This window comes from Pygoscelis adeliae, unplaced genomic scaffold (assembly GCF_000699105.1).
Source record: "Pygoscelis adeliae isolate BGI_AS28 unplaced genomic scaffold, ASM69910v1 Scaffold4, whole genome shotgun sequence".
NCBI classification, from domain to species: domain Eukaryota; kingdom Metazoa; phylum Chordata; class Aves; order Sphenisciformes; family Spheniscidae; genus Pygoscelis; species Pygoscelis adeliae.
In genome coordinates this window covers 12,804,614-12,828,059 of record NW_008824986.1, presented here as the reverse complement: position 1 = coordinate 12,828,059, position 23,446 = coordinate 12,804,614, and the positions used below count along the sequence as shown (strand labels likewise).

At 42.3% G+C, this 23,446-nt stretch overlaps 1 protein-coding gene across 1 annotated transcript in view; it reads left to right on the top strand.

Annotated features, from left to right (window-relative positions):
- The window catches only part of GRK5 (G protein-coupled receptor kinase 5), a gene marked incomplete at its 5' end in the record, with an annotated part of 95,214 nt that overhangs the window by 64,560 nt on the left and 7,208 nt on the right, over positions 1-23,446 (top strand). The window contains 8 exon segments of the mRNA XM_009325902.1: positions 1,970-2,070; positions 5,025-5,117; positions 8,203-8,266; positions 8,808-8,948; positions 10,071-10,261; positions 14,871-14,908; positions 15,736-15,825; positions 17,101-17,309. Coding sequence (XP_009324177.1) covers positions 1,970-2,070; positions 5,025-5,117; positions 8,203-8,266; positions 8,808-8,948; positions 10,071-10,261; positions 14,871-14,908; positions 15,736-15,825; positions 17,101-17,309 — 927 coding nt within the window.

The following is a 23,446-nucleotide window of genomic DNA, read 5'->3' as shown; positions in this document are numbered from 1 at the left end:
GATGAGCTTGTGTAGCACACTCCATTGAGTATGCAAAGTATAAAGTACAGGCATTAATTCATAGGGTTCCTAGCCCAAATCAACTGAAACACTGCTAATCATTAGGCTTTGGTTCCTATCTGAATATTCCTTTAAAAGCCTTTTTTTTTTTTCCCCCAGTAGTTTCAATGCAGCAGCTGTAAGACTGGAAAAGAGGACTTTTGAGTTTTTTTCCTAGTTCTTTCACTGCTTCACTCTTGCCTCTACTTACTCTCTTCAACTAAAACTGGGACTTAGATTTAGTCATGGACATCTACAGTTAGGAATTTCTGTAAGTTGTCTGATTTACTGAGACTTGTTCTACAGTTCTCAGTTCCTGTCAAACTCAGTGGCCAATCAAGCTGAGAAAATCTGGCTTCGTCTCAGTCTCTTCATCTTTCAGATGATAATGTGCGGGCTCATCTACCTCTCAAGAAACTGTGAGACTTCTTAGTTATTAGCAATATACTCTGTCTGCGATTAAAAGTGGTGTTCCCTAGATATCTTTTGCTGAGGAAACGGAGGAATATATGGAGGAAATGAGGACATATTTCAGTGAGGTCAAAGATATCGAGCATGTTCTGCAGATTGTCTGTCAAGGTTGGAACAGTGAGACTGCATTACGCAGCATGCACAGACAGTTCTGTAAACCATGTTGCTATTTAAAAACGTTCAAGTGGAACAAACTTACTTTTTCATGTCACAACCAGGATCATATTCACATTTCAGCAGGGGGAAAGAAAAGATAAAAGACTTAATTCAGCTTTCACCATGCTGGAGATTTTCTCTGGCTCCACCTCTGCCCCTTCCTCTGTCCTCATTTCCAGTGTTTTTGAACTCCACCTGCAATGCATTTCAGTGCTTGCCAAGATATCCCCAACTAAGGGTGAGTTAATGAGAACATCTGCCCAGGAATGAGTGATGATGCTCTGTGACCCACCTACTCAGCACATCTGGTGGTCATGGCCGTGGATGAGGAACCTTACTGAGTGTTAAGGCTTCTGCAAGGAAAGAGGATTTTGTCACCTATGGCTGGAGTTATTGAAAATAACCAAATCCAACTGGTTATATAAAGGGGCTTTCATGTCAATGGGAGAAATGTCTATAAATAGGCACGTGCGCGCACACACACATGCATATACACTTTTTTATATAATTACAGTATACTGTCAATGAGTAAGAATGTGGACTATCTAAAAACTGTCTTTATAGGTAATTAGTCCCAAAGGTTGTAAACTGGTTAACCATCAGGGCATACTGCAAAAGACCTCTCTTTGCTAAGGGCTTTTTGAAGGGGCTGAATGTACATTCTCTCTAAAGGGAGGAGAGGATGAAAAGAGTTTATGTGCTTGGTTGGCAAAGTTCCTTTTTGACGTGATTATTTTAAAATTGTTGGATTATTTTTGTCCTTCTAATGATGAATTAAGGTGTCCAGACACTTTTGCGAGCATCTTTTAATATTATTTATATATAAATCAATAAATACCAATGCTCTGCTCTTGTTTTCCTTTGCTGGTAAAAAAAAAAAAGAAGATGGATTTTTCAGACAGCACAATGAATCATCAATGAAGTGAAAACACCGGGCAAATTCTCTTTTGTTTAAGAGAATGGCCTGTACACGGTTCAGGCCAGCACATTTTTCATGGGATGCAAGGGAGCAGTTCAAAGAATTGGCAAGGAGTGGGTCCTGCATATTCATGAGGCTGGGCAAGGAGGTGAAGGTACAGGAGAAGGCAAAAAAGCAATGTGAGGATAGAGAGGAATGTGGAGCGAGTTACCACGGTATCCTATTTTACTGCTGTTTGACGTAAAGCTCCTTTGCTTTTACACAACCACTGGAATTGAATGGAAGCAGCTCAGGGCATAAATAATGAATGTGTCTTTTACACGTTAAGAGAGGAGAATCTGCACCTCATCACAGAGATAATGTGCCCCTCTCTTCTCTCCCCAGTCTCCAGCCTGCGTTTCCGAAGTCAGTCAAGATCTTATCCAACAGACAGAGGAGAAACTCGAAAACAGCCCCTGCAAAGAGCTATTCTCTCACTGTACAAAGTAAGTATAACTTGATACCCGAAGATCGCAGGGCTGCAGTCAGCAGCTTGTAAGGAATGTGTCAGGTAGAGAGAGACATTTCAATTTGAACCTGAAGCATGTATCTTCAGTTTATGTTCATAATCCTAGAGGCATTGCTGACAAGCAGTGAAGTAATTTCATCTGAACAAAATATAATAAATATTTCCATGCCATTATATACACTACACACAGGCATTTAGTGTTTCAGGTATTTGACAGAGTGTTCTAGCCAAGTAAACCAGCCATGGATTTCATGCTGTGTGAAAAGAGCTACAATGATAATGTATCCAAAGAAAACATCTCTGTTTCAAAGTGAATAAAAATTAAGTGGCTATACAGTCCATTTAGACAGAGGAATGTGCAAACTTGCTCTGCATGGCTTTTCCAGAAAATCTTCACTAGGAGAATGGGGCTTTTTTAATGCTTTCTGTCTGTCTGTGGTGTTCAAACGAGCATGCATTATTTCATCCTTTGTCTGGGAAAAGGCTTATCAGTTTTTGTAGCGGCGAGGCGATTTGTACTATTATGTGCTAAAGCTCCAGGTATGCAATCTGCATTTGCAAACACTGACCCAAGTACGTTCATGCCAGTAGATCATAAACCAATAAAAATATGAAAAGGAGGGATCATCGCAAGCTGGCCCATGTGGTTTCTGGCTGAGCAGGGTTTGTTTTCCCTGGATGATGTAATGGGGATTTGTAAAATTCGCTCCGCAGTCATTCATTGTTTTGACTCAATTCATTGACCTTTTCTGTTTTCAGTTATTCTTTGCGTTGGTAGGAGATGTGGGTTATTTCTGGCCTTCTCTTATAACATAACCAATTTCCTTGCATTGGCCTGGTGTCATGTAGAGATGCTCGTATAACTCGCACCAGTTGCGTGTGCCAGTCCCAATGACAAAGGCAGAGCTGTGCTCGACACAAACCCCCCTGATGCCTGTTTCCAGTTCTCAAATCGGTTTGAAAGCTGACAGTTCCCTGTAAAATGCACTTTGTTATTGCCAAAGAGGGGAACTAAAAAGCAAACAAGTGGTGAAAGGCAGCTATTGTTCTTTAAAATACGTGCAGCTTTTCATTAACTGAATGGAATAGGCTAGCGTTGGACACCACTTCATTCAGGCTCGTATTCACCGACAGCCATTCCTTCATCTCAACTGAAACGGATAAATGAGCCAGGTTTGAGACCTTGGTAATAAATATGCTGATCATTTCACATGGACTGAAATGGGGTCAAAAGGAAGTTTTAAAAACTTGTTGTTGGTATTTACTAAATGTACTGAATAATGTTAATTTTGGAAGAGTTCACAGTCAGACCAAAAAAGGGAGGCATACATACAAATATGAAGCTTGCTATCCTGTAGGAGCAGGAACGAGGATGAGTTTCAGACACAACTTCATAGATAAGATCAGTCTGTGGGAGAAATGCATATATAACTCTAACTTCTGCTTTGACCTTTAATATTTTGACTGTCTGCTTCTGCCCCCCTCCAACTTCCCCTATAATTTTGGCTTTGAATTTGGACATTTGTTAAAGCTCATTATGACTTACTTTTTATTTTATTTTGTAAGCTTCAATCCACTTAGGGGAAACTGTATGATCTGTATCCAATCAAAGCTAATGAAGACAACAATTTGACTTCTGAATACTGAATATGTGCAATTAACTGCCTGTTCTAAATTGATGGTGCGAGAATTACTACCAAAAAAAATTCGAACAGCTGAGAAATTCCAAAAACTTATGAATAGTAGCTCATGAACAGGGAGGAACTAAACTGAGGAGACATGTTATTCATGGTGAATTGTTTGCTCAGGTCTAGAACTGCCCCAGGGTAAGACATAGATTGTCCATTCCCAAACCAGAGTAGTCCTTCAAAGAGGATTTCCTCCTCCAGCAAAAACTAGAAATGTGCCTGTATACCCTTAGTGTCTGTATACTCCAAGTGTCTGTATACACCAAGACAGAAATACTCATTTCTTGTGGGCATTTTTCACCCAAAACCAAGTTTTGTCCCCGCCAATGGTGCCAGCAGAGGTGGATGCAGTAGCCCCAGTAAGCAAAGCAAAAACCAAAACGAGCAGGTCAACAATCCCCTGTTAAACAACATGACCACCTTCATCTCAGGCAGCTTTCTCGGCTCAGCCCATCTTTTCTTAGCTCTGAACCCTTGGCCTTCCTTATGGGATGTCTGTTGGTCTCTGGCTGCTTGTTGCCTGCCACAAGCAACATACTTATTTCTCACATTTGCAGATTGACCTTTTTATTCTTTTATTCCTTTGATTATGCAAAAGACTTTGCATCCACTGCATGAGCCCCAAAATTCTTTTCTTGATCCATAAACAAATCCACACGTTCAGACTTTCTTTCCTCTGTTTTACTCTACAAAACACATAGAGTTTAACACATAGCTGTTAGGAAAAGCCCTTTGACTTTAATGACAATTATTACTTCTTCTGTATAGCAGGAATTGAAATTGAGTTTTTTGCTCAAAATAACACCTCTGATGGTCCCTCTTTGACAGAAATGAGCTTCAGCCAGAAATCTTCAGTCCAGATGTAAACATCCCCCAAAGTTTAGGAGCTCAGTTCCTGAGGGTGTTGTGTTAATTTACTAGCAGAAGCAAAGACATTTGTTGTCTAGTGACTAACAGCCAGTGGGAGACGCCCCTGAAGGACAGTCCATTGAAGCCAGTGGGAGACGCCCTGTTAATTTTCAGCAAGCATAACCAGTACATATTACTATTCAGCTTGTATAAGGCCTCCTGTTATGAAATACATCAAACATAGCACTTTGTTCCTAAATTGAAACCGCGAGTAAAATAAAGTACAAAATAAAGTAGAAGTAAAATGATCCTACCATACAAGAATTCTGGATTTTCTCTTTTGCTCCAAGTTCAGGATTATAAAATACTTATATATCCTTTTCATCTGAGATAGATCTGTCCTTGACCACCTCAGTGGGGAACCATTCCAAGAATACCTAAACAGCATGTACTTCGACAGGTTTCTCCAGTGGAAGTGGTTGGAAAGGTAAGTGTCACTTTTTTTTTTTTTTTATTAAAAACGAATACAAAAGGCTTATTTTCACTTCCCATGCAAAACCTTTAGAATATAGTCAAAATCTGACAGCTGAGATAGTATGTTTGCTCCCTTTGCCTTCAAGATAAAGGCAGTTTGGCCTTTCTTCAGCATTACTGTGCCTCATCCTAATGTTTGCCATTTATGGCCCTCTCTGTGCAGCGATTCTCTCCCTTTTTTCACTGTTCTCCTTCAAGAAGGTCCATCAAGACTCATTTCCCATTTCCCTGAGCTGTACTCCAGGGAAGCTCTCCCAGAGAGCTCCAGGAAGGCTTTCCTAATTTTAGCATTTGTTTGTCAGTGTTCGTTGTTAGAAGGTTCACGAAGAGGTAACGGCTTTAGTGACAGGAAGTTGCCATATAGAAAAGTTAACGGTTATGTTGGCGTTAGACTCAATTTAACCGTGAGCTGAGTCTCCAGCTGTGACCATCCAATGAGCACAATTAGTGTCTGGGATATATATAGTGCTCCTTCATCGTCCATGAATGTGCTTACACCCATAAATACTCTCCAACCGCTCCCTTCTCTCTCAGGAACACCGCACTCCTGAAGGTGACATGCTCCAGCAAGCAGCTTGGGCACCTTTTTTGCACAGTATGCTTGTGCACGGCAAGTGGATAGAGCAAGACCTACAACCTATAAAAAATAGGAATCCAAATCTCCTGTGATCTGAGAAACGTCTGTGGCCAATTTCACTGTAGGCCTTGTCACAACGAGCTACTCATGGCACAGCTTGAAGGACACATTGCACTTTTTTATAACCTACCCCTGTGCATCTAGAATGCTAAACATAAGATACACATCAAGTCTCTGGCTTTTGTGTTTGCAAACACTGTGCCCAAGCAAGACTGAAACAGATGCTGCTCACTAGGGAAGTAAAGAATAAAACAGAAATCCACCGCAAAACACCAGGGAACCAGTTTTGGCTTCTACAGCTCAAGTGTTCGGCCATTCAATGGTATTAGGTACATTAGGCACATTAGGTATGATTCAAGTACATTCAGCAACTTCAGTTGTCTTTCTGCTTAGCTACGCTCTGAATATGGTGACTTTTTGTCTGGACCAGTTATTACAATTATTAAATCACTGTAAACAGACAAAAACATGCATATAGGTCCTCACACCATATTTATTGGCTAGACATTTCTGAGCACATTTAATAACCAGGCAGCCTTAGTGGGTATTAATTTGCAAGGAAAGGGGCCTTTGCCTTCTCCTTGGCGGTGAGGGCTGTAGCAGACGTACACTGCTGGGTAACAGTGACCTTGAGTTGAGAGAAGCCCCAGTTTCCACAAATGGAATTAAATACGGCAGATGAGTTAGGGCCAGATCCATGAGCGGTGTGTACCAGCATGATGCCTCGGAGATCAAAGGAGCTGTGCCAGTTCCTCTCCCTGGAAAGCTACAAAGCTGCTGCACAGGAGGGAATGGAAGCAGCGGGCAGAGGGGAGAGCCATTTCATGCCAAGACATGCTCCACGTGCCATCTTTACTGAATCCAGCATTTACTCTTCCATTTCAATTAAAAAAAATCAGATGATTCATCTCTAGCCAGACTATTTCCTATCTATTTTCACATTTGGGATAAGGAATTTTCTCAAATGCTTTGAGGATTTGTTTTTTCCATTCCCCCAACAAACGTGACAAGCTATTGGATGTGCCTATCTGGCTTGAGAAGCTGGGAGAACTGTTTTTAGGATTAGCAAAGAGATGTTAGTAGCACAGAGAGATCAACAGCTCCTTCAGACAGCCTGCTGGCTCCAACGGAGGAGTCAAACAGTCCATTTATTCCAGGGACATTGCTGAGCATGTAGTTATTGCTGCTAATTGTTGCTTTTAACCCCAGTAGCATTTGCAGTATCTTCACAGAAGCCTGAAAATAGCATCTTTTCTAGTTTTGGCCTTCTGCGTATTTTTCTTCCCCCACTTTTAAAAACAATAATGAACGTAAACGAAATGATTCACTTTAACATTTATTCCTTATTGTCATCAACCTCATCATCACTGTTGTGGGAACAGCCATGTTATTGTGCTCCCTCTGCCGACTGGCTGCCCGCCAGAGGAAAACAAAGCTGGTAGGAATATTCATATCGACTGCTAATATAATTGTAAAACTTCGGTGATGGAGCGGTGGATACAAAATTGGATCTCTCTGAATCTAGAGTTCTTCTTCTGTCACGTTGTAAAACTTTGATGATAACAAATGTGGTATAAGTTAGATGTAGGGCTGGAGCCCTTTTGGTAGAGCAGAATTTTGTGGGAATCCTGTAAGATCATATAGTGACCGTGTCTAGTGATCGTTAGGGAGCACTCTGCCCTCAGAAAGAAAGACAGACTTATTTAACCCTTAATTTGGCCCTTAAAAGGAAATAGATGCTTTCCCTCCCTTTTTGCCTGTGATGCTTTCCCAGGAGGCAGGTACCCCAGGGCTTGGAGCCCGGCTTCCTGCTCTCCCCTCCTGCGAACGGGACCTAAACCCACCTCTCCGGTTCCTGGGATTGTTTCTTTCCTTGTTTCACGTCAGTTTCCTGTTTTGTTTAAGGTCAAGAAACCAGAAATATTTTCTGGTGGATCGAATTTTGGATCTCTTTTTCTCATCTTGAAGACAAGCAAAGCAATAAAGTGTTAGCCCAGCACTACCCTTACAAAATTCCTATATATCGTCAGAATTAATACCTTGTTGGAAGCTCTCAGGCCTCCTCTTTGCTTAACAAAGGCCAAAACTATATAATGGAGATTCAGAATCCTCCTTGGTCCTAAGATGCTAGCAGAAATTATACTGATGACTCACTAATGTGTTGTATTTTATTACAGCTTAATATGTTGGAATTGAAAAGTTCAAGCCGTACATAGTATTGAAGTAATGTAATTACATAATTATATATTATATTATATAATATGATTACCTTTAAATAATGTGATTATATAATATTTATCTATTTTGCTTTTCAAAAGTATGCTCTGAAATAAATAAATCACAAAGAGTGCATTAAATGTAGTGTGTCTTTTTTTTTTTTTTTAATTTCCTTTTCTTCCAGGCAACCAGTAACGAAAAACACGTTTCGGCAGTACAGGGTACTAGGGAAAGGCGGCTTTGGGGAGGTGAGAAATTCTGAAAGTTTCTGTTAAGAGTGTTTCTTACTTCTCAGGCACTGCAGGTTACAGGAGCCTGATGCAACAGAGGCTGGTTTTCATTAATTGCTGACAGTTTTACCTAACCTCTCTTGACACTGTAATCTCAAAAGAACACTTCTGAGAATTATTTTGTATGTGACCGTTGCATTCACAGTGGAATTAGGGTCACACCCTTATTTGTATTTTACTGATGGCTCGAGGTCGCTGCCTAGGCAGCAGAGTCAGAGGAGGCGCGGACAGGCTTTAGCTGAGCAGATTACAATCTGCACAGACAAAAGGAGGTGGGATAGGAAGCGGGCGGAGGAAAGTGAAATAATTAAACCAGTATTACACAGCAGGTTTGGAAACAGTAGTCGGTTCCCCAGCTGCCCCCGCCTGTGCCTTACTCGCTACACCGCCGTCTCTAACCTTAAAAGGACTAAATCAGATCAGATCGTGAGGAGTAAAGTGCAACCCAGACACAGCGTTTGCTTCGACTTACCCAGCAATTGTTCTATTTAATTCGCAGGTCTGCGCTTGCCAAGTCCGAGCGACAGGGAAGATGTACGCCTGCAAGAGATTAGAGAAGAAGAGAATAAAAAAGAGGAAAGGCGAATCCATGGCACTAAATGAAAAGCAGATTTTAGAAAAAGTCAATAGTCAGTTTGTAGTGAGTATTGAACTCCCTAGAGCTCAGCTCACTGCTCACCTGCTGAGCACTGTTCTTGTTGAATCCGATGCCTCCTCCTCCTGCTGCAGGAAAGGTGCCAGAAGCTGACTCCCTTCGCTTTACACCTTAGTTCTGCTCCATGTGCCTTTACCAAGTCTTATTTTAGTCTCTGGTCTGTGAGAAATGCACCAAACAAGGTGCCTGTTACTACCATGGGAGCATGATGCATTTTACAGCCTTGACTGTATCAGGGCTGCATCAGGCTGAGCTATTTTTATCCAGCGTGATTACCTGAATTCCCAGTGTCTGGGAGAGAGGAGCTTGGAGGAGACTGAAGGAGATTCAACCCAAATAGATCAGAAGAGATTGGCTAGTAGGAGCATCTAGCCAGTGACGTGGAGCTGGTCTGCCTGACACAGGGCTTTCCTGAGATCTGCCAGCTCTTGTGTCTCTTTAAAAACTTGCCTTAGATTAAAAAAAAAAAGGTGGTGTTATCTCAGCATCTGTCATGTTCTTTATACTTATTTTAGGAAACACTATGAATACAACAGATGCAAGATGCTTACTTACCTCTGGCAGAAGCAAAGACAATGGCACATAGTTAAAAGTGATGGGTAGCTTTGGGCTTGTCTGATCGTTCCTGGGGCACCCACCAGAGCCTCTCAAGGGTGATGCTGACCTTCGTGCCTCAGTGATGGTCCGTTTGACCACCACAGGACTGAGCTATCTGGGTCTTCCTGGGAACCTACTGAGATGATGGGGTTTTGACAGCTATCCAGCAAAACAGTGCAGAGGAGGTGTAGATTCCCCTGACTGTTAAGATTTCTCTTATGTGGAAAACTATGTCTGGATTTAGTATGTTTGTCCAGCCTGTGAAGCTGAGCATTAACCTTGAGGGTTTCTGATGATGAGTAGGCTGGATTCAACAAATTAATCTATAAAATCCTAACACCTGATTTTTCTGTAGTTTTGAAATTTATGTTTGCTATTGTAATAAGGCCCATATCAAATTCAGTCAATGTATTTTTTTCCTTTTCTAGAGAAAATCTTTAATGAAAAGTTAGTGCTTTCTTCTTAGCAGCTAACTGAGCTGTCACAACTATGCTACAAATGTTTTTCTAGGTCAATTTAGCCTATGCCTATGAAACAAAGGATGCACTGTGTTTAGTTCTGACCATAATGAATGGAGGTGACCTGAAGTTTCATATCTACAACATGGGAAACCCAGGCTTTGAGGAGGAAAGAGCTTTGTTTTATGCAGCAGAGATTCTTTGTGGCTTAGAAGACCTACACAGAGAAAATACTGTGTACAGGTAAGCACTCTCTAGAGTCTTAGGACATCTTTTCTGGGTAGAAAAGAATTGCCTGCATCCTCCCTACTCATTGTGGTGCTGTACAGCTTAGATACCTCAGTGCTTTGGCTGAAATTTCACAGAGCCCTGTACAAATACACTATGATTCAGTAATCATGGAAGGAAGCAGTTGCTTCACTAAATACATCCTGTCTAAATTACACAGAACTAACACAAAGCTCCCCAAACCCTACCTCAGCATGCACTGCGTGACATAAGAAAATTATGAAAGTTCCTTTAAAGGAATTTCATTAAGGAATCTAGTTTCTAGTTGGTATGAAATGGAGATCATTCTATTCAAGCCTCTATTTTAATTAGTTAGATTATATTGCATTAGGGGCTGCAGCACATCGGATGTGGAAAACCCATCTCTCCTATCGCAGAGGGAGCGCAATTAGCACAAGAGGGTGTTTGAGACACAGGGCATGGATTTACGCTCTAGGACACGAACTAGTCGATTAGCTAGATTGGGTCGTGATGGTGGCCGTAGCGTGCCAGCCGTGGAAGGAGGCACATTCACAGCCACGCAACGGAGGCGTCCTGCTGGCAGCATCCCATCCGCTGCGGGTGCAGCCAGCGGGCAGGGCACTGCCGGGAGTGGTGACAGGCAGCCAGCTTCGAGAAGGACAAATTTCAAGTTCGTACTTCCAGTCTGGCTTGCAGCTCTATATAAGCACTTTTCCAGGGCACCATAGTGTTTACTTGCTGGATAAGCAGGGTGATTGCAGACAGAGTTCTTGTGACTCCATGAGGATGTATTTTTTTTTAATCAACGACCAATGTAGTTGTAAACAACATTTAATGTTTGTCTTCATCATCCCAGCTTGTGGAATTATTATTGCTGGCATTCACAGCAGAAGAGGCCCCGTAAATTGATGAAGGAACTTCCAAGGACAATGATTAATAGACAATAATATGTTATTTTTAAAAACTAAGCCACACTTTAAATCATTTGATATGCCCACGTGTAATAAGCATTATGCATATGCTTGTATACATAGAAATTAAAATATTTTTGTTCCTTGGAGGAGTTCTCTAGCAAACTGCCACTTGGTTGCCTCACTGTGACTCAGATCTTGCTAGCTGGCATAAAGAGGGCAGACAGATAGCATGCTGCTTTAGCTGGCACTGGCCCAAGAAGGAGATTTTTTTTTCTCAAGGAACAAAATGGAATTAAGTGTTTAATGTCAGTTGAAAAATCAAATAATGAGTGACGTGTTTGGCTTCCCTTTTCTTTAAAAGAAATCCTACCACATTAAAAAAAGTTTTAGGAGGTATTATAGTCTTTCTTTAAAAAGTACTAGATCACAAGCATTCTTTATTGATGAAAATGACTGGTACATTCATAATGTGGCTGGTAAAATGCCATACTAACTAATGCCACTTTCTAATAAAACAAATTAGATCTGGCCACCTGAAATAGTACGTGGCTCTAAGAGAAATGGCATCCTACTTCCTTAAGCAGTTGTTTTCATGTTACTCTTAAAAGAGCTGCTAGTTTACACCTCAGATGGCACATTCATTTTGGTGATGAATGATACTATATCCTTATAGGTGACATTTTCTAGCAGTATTTTAGGAGCATCTGCAGAGACCCCTGATTTGTAATACCACAGCGTGTTTTGGGACCCGTGAGAAGTGCTATATAGGTCAATAAAATATAGCAGCTAAATGCTACCATTTTCTCAAGGTGAATAATTCATCACAAAACACTTATTCCTCAGACTTAATTTCATTTTCTATGAACAAAATGCTTCTGAGTAAATCACAGCATCGGAAAATACATCCCCATCTCATGGGCCAGTGATGCAGACTGCGGACATGACCCGAGAGAACAACCAGGCTCAGTCTCAGATTTATCTGATTCAGAATTCCCTTGCCAAACATTGCACTAATGTTACATTTCTCAGCTGCATCATGTTAGTAAAGGTCAATGGGTTGATTGTTCATGGAAAGCAAACATAAAAAGCTGGTTCTCCTCAAATTATTTTTATATATATAAAAATATATGTATAATTTTTATTTTTAATATATATATTTTACATATGTACAAATTATTTACATATATGCTGTAGCCATGCCTGGAAGCTCCAGCCAGCATCGAGATCACATTGTCCTAGGCATTACACAAATATACAGGAAAGCCTTGTCCACCGTGATTAATTGAATTGTTTATGCTGTCCTGTACAGCCAAACAATGTACCATCACCTTTCTAGCATGGGCACAGTGCCAGCAGTTTATGTTGCAGTATATTTAGGCAAGTCTAGTTTACATATGGGAAGCTGTACCATTGGGAAGTAGTCTTACATGTAACTGTGTCCACCGGGGAGTTTTATTTCTCCGAGACATTTCAGTACAAAAATCATGTTCCTCCTTGGCACTTGGAAGTGTTGGCCATGCAAAGGAAGCCAGCCTTGATCCTGAGGAACTAGAAATCTGAAAACAGAAATGACAACTAATGCCTGTGGGGAAGGAAAGACTGCCCTAAATCACAGAGGACTGTACGGACTGAGCTGCTGTTCTCAGAGTCCTCGTGGAGTCTCTCATTTTCTCATTCAGAGATAACATATCCCAACTTGCACACAGGATTCTTGTCATTTGGCCACAGTTACAGCTTTAAGTGGGACTAATAACTACTGGAGTGGAAGATGAAGTAACTAATGAAGTCTGAGTTCTTCAAGGAAATAGTTCTTAAGGGATTTGGAATAAACTTTTAAAAATAAATAGGAAATGCCCTCGACCATGTTGCTCCAGCATTTGAAACCTTCTGCTGATAGGCAGGGAAAGCCCACACTGGTATGTTAAACAAAATCGCAGCTTCTCCTCGGCATTAGGCTGCCCTTCACATATTTCAGTATTGTTTATTTGAAAAGTAGGCTTGGTACCACTGGGCTCCCGGTGAAGTTTATCTTGAGAGGTCAAGAGGGTCTGAAGCAAGCAAGAAGAGGAGATTGTTCACAGCACTCTATGTTCTTGCTTGAAATAATAAATAAAAACGAGACAAGTTTTGAAATTTTAATCTCAGCATTGTCAAAACTATAAAATACCCCTCTCCATTCACAGGAAAATTCACAACACCGGAGTGGTACAGCTTGAAACACAGGGCGGGCTCCTGCACAGACTCTGTGCAATGCACCGATCTCCCGGTGCGAGGGTTTCTCTTGTACACCCCCCTCTCTTTGCTCTTTGAAAAGAAATGCTTCTTGCTGGGAAGCTAACAGAATCAAGCTAGTTCACAAATGCAAGAAGGCCTTAAAAAAAGACGAGGCCAAGCACTTCTTGGATTTGCACCAGGCTAAACGCTGTGTTTCAGTAGGAGTTGATCAGATAAAAGTCAGGGCATGATGTTGTGAATTGCAGCAATACATTTTTCCCTGCCTCACCCAGCTGCACTGGTGCCTTATTGGGGCTCCTGAGCCAGCACAGCATGCTGCGGTCGCACAGCCTGCTCCGGTCGCACAGCCCTTCTGGGACGCTCCCTGCCCAGCACGTCCCCATCTTCCCTCTGAAACCTCCAGGTCCCATTTCCCAGGCTGGCTTCATTCCCACTCTGCACTAGCAGCAGGCTGTGCCTCGTCCCTGCTTAGTGGCATGGGGAAGACGGGAAGGACCCCACCTGGCTCCTGCCTTGACAGCAGCCCACCGCATCCAGGAACAGCAGCAGCGGCTGGAAAGGTGTGCTCAGCTCCCAGGCTTGGAAAACAGCCTTGGTCAAGCGAGGGGACTTGAGTGTGGCTGGCCTGGGCAGCATCTAGAAGCAGCAACTGGTGGAGCAGGTTTGGTGCAAACAAACCTTTCAGAAGAATGACCTGCCAAGGCTCTGCTAAACATATGAAAACTGAGATTTTTATTTTTTTTTCCAGAAGTTTATAACTTGGCCAGATTTGGGAATTTTTTTTTTCACAGGAGCAGTAAAAGGCACATCTTTGACATCAGAGGGACCACCTTGCCAATTTTCATGGCGTTGCTCCAAACCACATAGGCACTAGAGTTTCGCAAATGTTTGTAAGAAGAATCTTAATCTGGGCACAGCATTCCCCCCTCTGCCCCTCATTTCCCAAACTTGCTGAAATTGTTACACGTGTGCACAAGTGCATGTACACACATTCACGTATTTGGTCTGAGTCAGATGCCAGGGATAGAAAATTTGAGCCCAACAGATTGCTGTTTCCATTTTCATACGCAAATAAAATATTCTAAAATTTAAAATATTTTTGTTTTTAACAAAAGATTTTATAACAGAAAATGTTACAGAGATTTAACAACACGCAGGACTATAGGGCTTGATTTACAGGGCTTACTGGACTAGATGGATTAGTCCATTATAGAGTAGATTAGGAACTAAAAGCTTGGCTTAGTGAAAAAAGGTAACTCCAGTTTAGAAAAAGACATATGGTTTTCAGTCTATCTGTGAAGTGAGTTGTAGAAAGTTGTGTTGGTTTCATGAGTTCCTTGCTGTTTGAGTTGACACTCAATTGGTTTATTACTAGTCATAAATGTGCTCACACACTGTCATAGGATGTTATCAAAACCAGCTTCGTACAAATAACTGCTATCTTTCATTTTCAGAGATTTGAAGCCAGAAAATATCCTGCTAGATGATTATGGTAAGTCTCAGAGGTTTACAGAGATGCTTTCACAGTAAAGTAGATTAAGTTAGTTTTAGGATATATATTGCACAAAGACAAATAATGCTCTGAAGTGACTAAAAGGCTCAGCATACACTAATACTTCTGTCTTGGGGTGGGTGAAGTGCTAGAGCTCACCACACGGGAGAATGAAGCAGCCGAGCTGCTCAGCAGGGTCTGTTCTCGAGAGCGCGGCTTTGCTGGGAGCGTCTGCCTTTTTCCATTGTTTTTCCATCCTTACTGTTGCAAGGCTGACACAACACAAAGGAAGTCGGGATTTCTGAATTTGTGCTCCCCGCTCCATTTTCAAAAGTACTTTCATCCTTTGCTGAGCCAACTCTCTTTTTATGCAAATCCAGGTAGCCATTTGTTGCTGAAGGCAGCGATAATCAAATCTCATGCTGACTTACAGACCAGATGTATGTAGCCCCTTCAGCCATCAGAGAGTTACAGAATTACGTCAGCCCATCCATCCACTGTCATCAGTTCAAGATACTTCCCTACAGCATGCTCCTCATTGCCTTTTTTCAGTTGGTTTTAAAATACCTAACTCAATCCACTCTAGTCCATAGCCTCACTGTTAAAATTACTTTCACTGCATTATAACACCCTTAATCATTCCTCTTCTCCTTATCAATGAGACTGCTCCAATTCAGTGATTCAGAACAGTCTTTTCTTAAAATGTCTGAACAGTAAATTGCAAGAATATTGCAGTGATGTGTTTTGTGTGCAGTTGTGTTTTTGAACTAATTCGGGTCATGTTATTATATCTGTTTTGTGGTGTTTTGTTTCTTTTTCCCTTCCAGGCCATATTAGAATATCTGATTTGGGTCTAGCTGTTAAAATCCCTGAGGGTGAATCAATCCGTGGAAGAGTAGGAACAGTAGGGTATATGGGTAAGTCTTCAGTACCTTATCTTTTTGATAATTTGCCGAGATTGAGTTTTTGAGCTCTTTCTGCCACGTAGGCTTAAGAAAAAAAAAAAAAAAAAGATTCACATTCAGCTGGGTCCAGTTCCCTGCAGCAACCCACCACGGAGTCACGCTAGTGGAAATCAGAAGTGGGCCAAAGGACGGACCACAGTAGCTCTTAATGAGACTGGTCTATAATCCTAAATCAGCAAAGAAAATTAAAAGAAGAGACAACAACCGGGGTGCTAGTGATTTTAGGGTAGATTTATTTCAGGACGGTTATGTGGATAAAAGAAAAGTTTCTTTCTAGTTGCTACTTTGTATAATAGTTAGAATGTATTTGTATGTTTATGATAAAATGGGTAAGTGTGCACCTATGGTCATCTCGACCCCAGTCATCTTGAGTCCTCCCCTAGGTGCAGGGGAGGCTGCACAAAAGAAGAGTAGAGTTTTGTATATTGGTAAAAACACACTCCCTGATCCAACTTGATCTGTTTTCTAAATTCAGTGCAATTATTTTCATGCATTCTCTGGGTGGGCATATTTCTTGGAATAAATTGCTTATGCTTATTTGACTAAATAGAAACTAGCTGATATGAACCGCTGTTACACCATATGGAGACTTTAATGAAAGCAAGCAAATCAGTTGTCATTTCTAAATTTTGTTATCTCAGTGTAAGCTTGTGCGCACACTAAGACTGTCCTTGTGAGCATACCTGTGTGTGTTTGTACCCACGTATGGAAGTGAGGATGCCTGCAAGACAGTGACTATATGCCCAAAGCACACTGGATGGTTGCGACACAAAATAAATGGATTTGTTTTTTAAAGGGGGGAAAAAAAGTTATAAATTGAGCAAAAAGAAAGAATTTGCTTTTGAAGGAATGTCACTGCTGTTTACAGGATGTGTGTTTGTATGTCATTTCTTCCCTAAATGGAGAAATCTGGAAGGACTCTTAAGATTAGGCCTCTGCTTAATACTTAGCTTCAACTTCTTTTTGTTTTTTTAATTGGTCTGATCTGGCAGAGAAGTCAGAAGACAGCGTGCACATGGCATGTAGCGTGTAGAGAAAAAAACATGGCATGTAGCATGCCGCATTTTCTGTAATGCCATCAACAGAAATCAGGTGGTATTTTTATATTTTACCCACCATTCTCTGTGCGTGTGTATTCAGTCACCAAAATGGAACTTTTAGAAATTTAATTTTTTTGCCTATGTAAATATCAAGCATTTCCACAAGACACATCTTTCTCCTCCACAGCTCCAGAAGTGTTGAACAACCAGAGATACACACTCAGCCCTGACTACTGGGGGCTAGGCTGTCTCATTTATGAAATGATTGCTGGGCAATCACCATTTCGTGGAAGGAAAGAGAAGGTGAAGAGGGAAGAAGTGGACAGAAGAGTGCTGGAGACAGAAGAGGTGTACTCCCATAAGTTTTCTGAGGAGGCCAAGTCCATCTGTAAAATGGTAAGGGGCTTGAAGGCCCAGTGTGGCAGCTTCATTAGCAAGCTGTATCTGACGCAGTTTGAGCAGTAACAGAGTACCATAGAGGGGCTGAAGGGACAAGGACTAACCAAGTTAATCTGTTGATGGGTTGACTGCATTCTCTTACTCATTCAAATTGTGTTTATTTGGGCTTGCTTCTCCATGAGATTCATCACAGTCTTCTCGAGTCCTCTCCAAAGTTTTATGGCCAAGGGAGCGGTATCTATTCTCGTGAGACTTTGAATGTTAGTTTGCAGTCAAGAATGCATTTCTGTCTTTTATAATCGTGTAGAAAAAATAAAAAGGACTTGATGATGCAAGACTCTGATTGTCTCCTGCAAGGAACTGAAAACCCCATGCTTCCATTGTCTTTGGTGAGCGCTGGGGGTAAGCAGGACAAAGATTATGCAATGAAATTATTGTGACACTCAAATGTTGTCCCACCCCATCTCACTAACTTTGTTAGCAGCTTTTCCCCGGGGGTGCCAGGGTATCCAGCTTTTTTTAATGCTATTGAGCTGTCCTTTAAAATGTTTTCTCACTCTTTCAGCTGGGAGTCATTTTCATAGCACAATAGCCATGTCTGACAATGGAAATCCTCAAACCCTCTGAGAAATCTCAAAGCTGTGTCTGAATTCATCGATGTCTTGTTGACATCCATCTTTAGAAGGCTGAATTTTAATTTGGGAAGGGATGTGGCCTTTTTCTTGATGTTGTTTGCTAAAGAGTGAAGTCTCCTTTGGAGACAATGACATATCTGTGTATACTGGTAGAGAGAGAATGAAGGGAAAGAAAGGTCAACAAATAGGTAGTGAGAGTTCAACCGATATCTTGTGCAACAGGCAAGCAAACAGCAGATCAACAACATTCTGGTTGGCTGGCTTCATGAAGAGATATTGAAGTCTCCTTGCAAAATAATAATGGTAGTATTGCCAAGTATCATGCCTGGAAGTCATTAACTCACAGTGCACCAACTCATTGCTGAATCCTAGGGGTAGTAATTAACTGACATCACTCTTGATAGATACTCTAGGCCATTCACTGCCCTTAATCTGCAATTCAGAACCCCCAGTGAAGCTGGCGTGGGAGGATCTAGGACAGCCACAGGCTCTTACAGACCATTTCATGTGCTCAAACAGCCTGCCATCTCTTCTCTAGTAGCATCTCAACTCCCACCAGGTGAGGAGCAGCGTCTGCTGGACTGGCAGAGAGTTTGTGCGTGTCCTATTGTTAGCATGAAATGAAAATGTCATGAGGCAAAAATTATATTCTTGTTGCTTGTTCTGTAGTTGGTTGCAGGCATGAGGCATAGTAGAATGAAAGTATACTTTGAAAATAACCAAGCCCATGAGAACTTAAACCTGAGAGGAATTAAATGTAGCATTGATGGGATAGTGCTGGAGGTGACTTACCACTCCCAAGGGAGTAGACAGAGAAAGTCATTATACTGTAGTGGTCATTTTCATCTTCAAGCCATAGAGTCTATGGTTTCAGGGAGTCAGGGACCTCAGGAAGTCATCTAGTTCATTCCCTTGCCTCAGGGAACCATGAACTATATATAAATCATTCCTGACAACTTGATCATTACTGCTTCACTGTCCAATCACGTGGCATGTTTATTTAGGTGGTTTGTGCAAACTCTTAATGGATCCAAAGATAACCCTGTCATTTTTGAGCATTAATGCATTAAAATTACTGTGCCTTAAGGCTGGAAGAGCCTTACTTCTGATACTGAGCATGATGGCATTTGTGGTTTTCCATCCAAAAGTCATTTATTTTATCAAGTGATATTTTTAAAAATCCATGATTCACATATATTTTCTCAAATAATTTTTTCTCTTTATATTGAAAACCAGAACTTTGTTGCTTTGTATCAGCATCTTAACAAGCAAACAAGAAAGTGATAATTAAGTACCCATCATACCTGCAAAATGAATCATGAAGTTGCAGTACATAAGTCCAACTTGAGCCTTCACAAAGATGCAACACAAAAGGCTTTCCTGTAGTGGACTCTTCAGGGGAGGAGTGAGGAACAACATGTTTTCCACCTTGTCTCCTAACCTTCTCTTCAAAGCTTATTCCATGAGCTAATAGCGTCTCCATCAGGAAATATATTGTCTTTATTAATTTACTCATATGAAAACCCTTCAGTGTCACCCCATGTCAACATTCCCCTCCTGGATGTTTATGCCCTTTGCATTTTTGCAGGCACATATCATGGCTCCCATTAATCATCATCCATCCCATATTTCCATGTTTCATTTTGTAAGTCATTTCCCATAAATCAGTCCTCATTTTGGACTGAAACAGAGATGAATAATAAATAATTAGGAACAGGGGCAGCTGGCTTTCTGGGAAGCTCCCCAGCCCATAGTTCCCATATAACATAACTGCTTCATGGTGTGTTTTTTCTGTGAAAAAATCCAATCTTTCTAGGAAATGCTCCCTGTTTGTTGTTGTTATGACTTGTACTTCATTGATGTACATGCGTGTTTTCCCTGACGAGTACCGTCTTGCATCCAAAGATGTGACTTGAAGTCCGTTCAAGTCAACAGTACTGGACAGGCCCATATTGCTGTGCTCTTCTGTCACTCTGTCAGTGTCCTGTTTGTCTACGTTTCCCGCAGACTGTCCTCCCTGCCGCTTCTTATTCCTGCAGCTCCCATTTGACTCCACAAAAGGGATCTCTGATTGGGGGGTGCAAAGAAGACAGAGCCAAACTCATCGTTCAGTGCCTAGTGACAGGACAGGAGGCAATGGGCACAAACTGAAACACAGGAGAGTGCCTCTGAACATCAGGAAACACTTTTCCATGGTGAGGGTAGTCAAATACTAGAACAGGTTGCCCAGAGAGGCTATGGAGTCTCCACACACCATTCCCCTTTTCTCCTTTCATGAGCAGCAATTTTTTGCACTCTTACCCTACAAAAAGTTTCCCTTACTCCTATAATTTTGGGACTAGCATCTTAGGACTTGGAGTTTTTTATTACATGGTATGATCTGGATATGAACTGACTGATCACATGAAGATAAATAAAGCAGCTCTTTGGGGACTGTTGGCTTTTTTTAGCAATCCTCACAACAGTTGTTTCTTTTTGTAAAGGAAGCAAAACAAAGTCGTGGAAAAAGTCTCAGACATTGCAGAGTTTGAATCCCCAGCGGGGATCAAATGAGTGACATGAAAGTATCAGAGAGTTCTTTATATCAAGAAAAAGATATTAATGTAACAACTTCACCGCTGCTACTCAAGACTCTTCTTTGAAAGTTCTATTCTAGTCACGCTTTGCCCATAACTCTGTAGACTAAATCCTGTCCCCATTTACACACATCCAGTGTCCTCTGGAGCCTTTGTTACCAGAACATAAAGCTCTGCTGCTTGGTATTAACTTCATGCATGGTTGGATGGCCTAAGCCATCTTCAGATCTGAAGCTCTGTGAACTCTCCATAGGCTTTGGCTGTAGAATTACACTTAAATTATGTTTGATTGGGTCATTTGCACTGCTGTCCCAGGAGGGCTTGTCATCAGCCTGATGTAGTTGCTTTTGTTCTGCTCTCTATTCATATTAAATACATCCTTTGAAACTGAATTAAACAGAAGTGTAGAGATGACTCAAAACATACAGTTGTTATCTCCGTTTTCTTTCCCTGGTCAGATTCCCAAATGTGGTGCATATTTCAGGCTATTACACAGGTTTACTACTGCAGAAAGCTGCTGGGGCTGCAGGAAATGGTACAAGACTCATTATTCCTTGGACAAAGGAAGGACTTTCCCTTCTGGAAAATATTCTAGTCCATGCTGTCTCTTGATATCCACAACAGAAGCCAGGAGAAGTGTCTGGTTTCACCTGTTGCCATCTCTAGAGCTGGCTGCAGCTACAGCTTACCAAATTCCATGAATTTCTTATTTTTTCTCCATTGGGACTCTCCTCAAGGGGCAAGCAGCTGCTCCCCTGCAGCAGGGCTTTGCAAGAGAATCCTCTCCTTTCTGTGGGCTTTCAGTCCCAGCCTATTCCCAGTTGCCTGTTTGCTTTTGTGTCTTTCAGCCTGCAGTGGCCAGCCACCCATGACCAACTGCATTCATGCTCCAGAGACTTCCTTCTTGCATCTGAGGTTACTGAATACTCCCTTGTTTATCACGGAGGAGCCTAGGAATCCCCATTCAGCCTTCTTCTAGCCTCAACTACCCTATCCTCTGACCACACACTCCAAACAACTTCTAACATTTACAGCCTGGCAAGGGTAAATTCCTAGATTAGCTTGGTCTTCCCACTTAGTCCAGAGGCAGGAGAATTACTGGCTGCACAGACAGGAAAGTAACCCCCTTTCTTCCCTTCACAGCTGACCTATAGAGCAGAAACTACAGAGGTCTCCTTTATCATCTACAGGCAAGTCCAATTCTACCCCTTCCTACTACAACTTGCTCCTCAGCAGCACTGTTCCTGAAAGCTTCAAAGGTATCATTTCCAAAAGTATATCAGAGCCATGGGTAGTAAAAGTGGTCTTTCTGCTTTCAGATTCTTCTTTCCACCTGTCAAGAAAGCCCTCTCAACATGAGAAGATCAAAAGAACTTTTGTCTTCTCTGCCCAGCCACAATAGAGCAAACCAGATCTTGCCTGGAAATTCCAAAGCAATCATCTTCACATAGGCTAAATCCATATGCCTGTTGGGATTTAAAAAAACAAAACCAAAAACCCCACAACAAAAAACCTTGCCTCAAGACCATGAGAGCTCAAAGTCTCATGCAAGGATTTGAAAGCAAAACATCCCTCTTTCCTTCTACCCAGGGAAAGCAAGCTCCAGAGAAGTGCCCTGAGAAAGATCTTTTCCTATGAGCTGGATCAATATGGTGCTGTATCACATGAATCTATGTGCTCAGAGGATGACAAGGCATAGAGATGTTTCTTCAAGTCTTTCTCCGTCTATGAACCAGCCAGTCGTGGTTACCAGTCAGACCAGATGTCACCACCTAGACAGCAGCAGAGGCAGAGGAAACTGTGAGGAAGAAAGGGACGTTGCTATCTGGAAGTTGGAAGTTGCTGTTGTGGCCAGAACCACGAGCTTTTCCCCCATCCCTCAGTCCGTACAGTCTCCTCTGGCTATTGCTGCTGCTGCTGAGGCAGAAAGAGCCTAGCAGAAGACTCTTCTTTTATGTCCCACAAACCCCTTCACCACCTCTTCTGGCTGCTTGGCCTCTGCCATTGTAGCTTGCTCAGGACTGGCTGGATGGTCTCTGCATGCGTACATGGGGCACACTGATTGCCAAAGCCATTTGCTGTCTCAGGCTGGAAATGAGGTTCCTAGCAAAAAAATGCAGAACTGAGGAGGCTGTGGAAGTCAGATAAGAAAACCACTGATGCCCAGGGGGTAGCATAGCATTCAGAGAAGCCTAAGGAGCTGTGACCCTGTAAACCATGATAAGGACAAGAAAACCCAGCTTTAGCCAGACACCAGAGGAAAGCGTACCAACCTCGCATTAACAACAAACAGTTCTTTCAAGGTTCCTTCTCATTGAGATGATGTGGCTGAGACAGCAACGCAACCAGACGGTACAGGGGCATACCCTGAGCTTGAAAGCCTACAAGCAACATCTCCAGACAACCTTGCCTTAGTGGGGAAGCTGCCTGGCTCCCCGTTCCCAACCTCCTGCAGGGCTGCACCTGATTGTCTACCTGATCTCCCAAAACACTTGTTTTCTTCTCCGACCCTCCCAAAGCTATTTGCCTCCTGTTCTCCCAAGTGAGACCCAGCAGGCACTGCAAGGTACAGCTCAGCTTGCTGGCTGCCCTAGCTGTCAGGTACAGCTAGTAGGATCCCCGGGGACTTATTCGGGGGTGTCCCAAGGGCTCAGTCCCTTCACGGACTCGGATGATCAGAGAATCCAAGCCACCCCACTGTCCTGCATAGGCGCTGAGCCCCTCCGTGCGCAGGCTGTCCCAGGGAGTTTTGCTCATTTCAGTGCGATTGGTCTGCACAGCCCAGCTGGGGAGGGGGCAAGGGGAGATCGCTGCTTTTCAGCTCCCGCTTTGGAGCAGCAAAGCTGGAGACGGAAGAGGAGGCGAGGCGTGAACGTTTCCTTCCCCCCGGGCACCCAGGCACCAGTCCCCTCCTGCCCCAGAG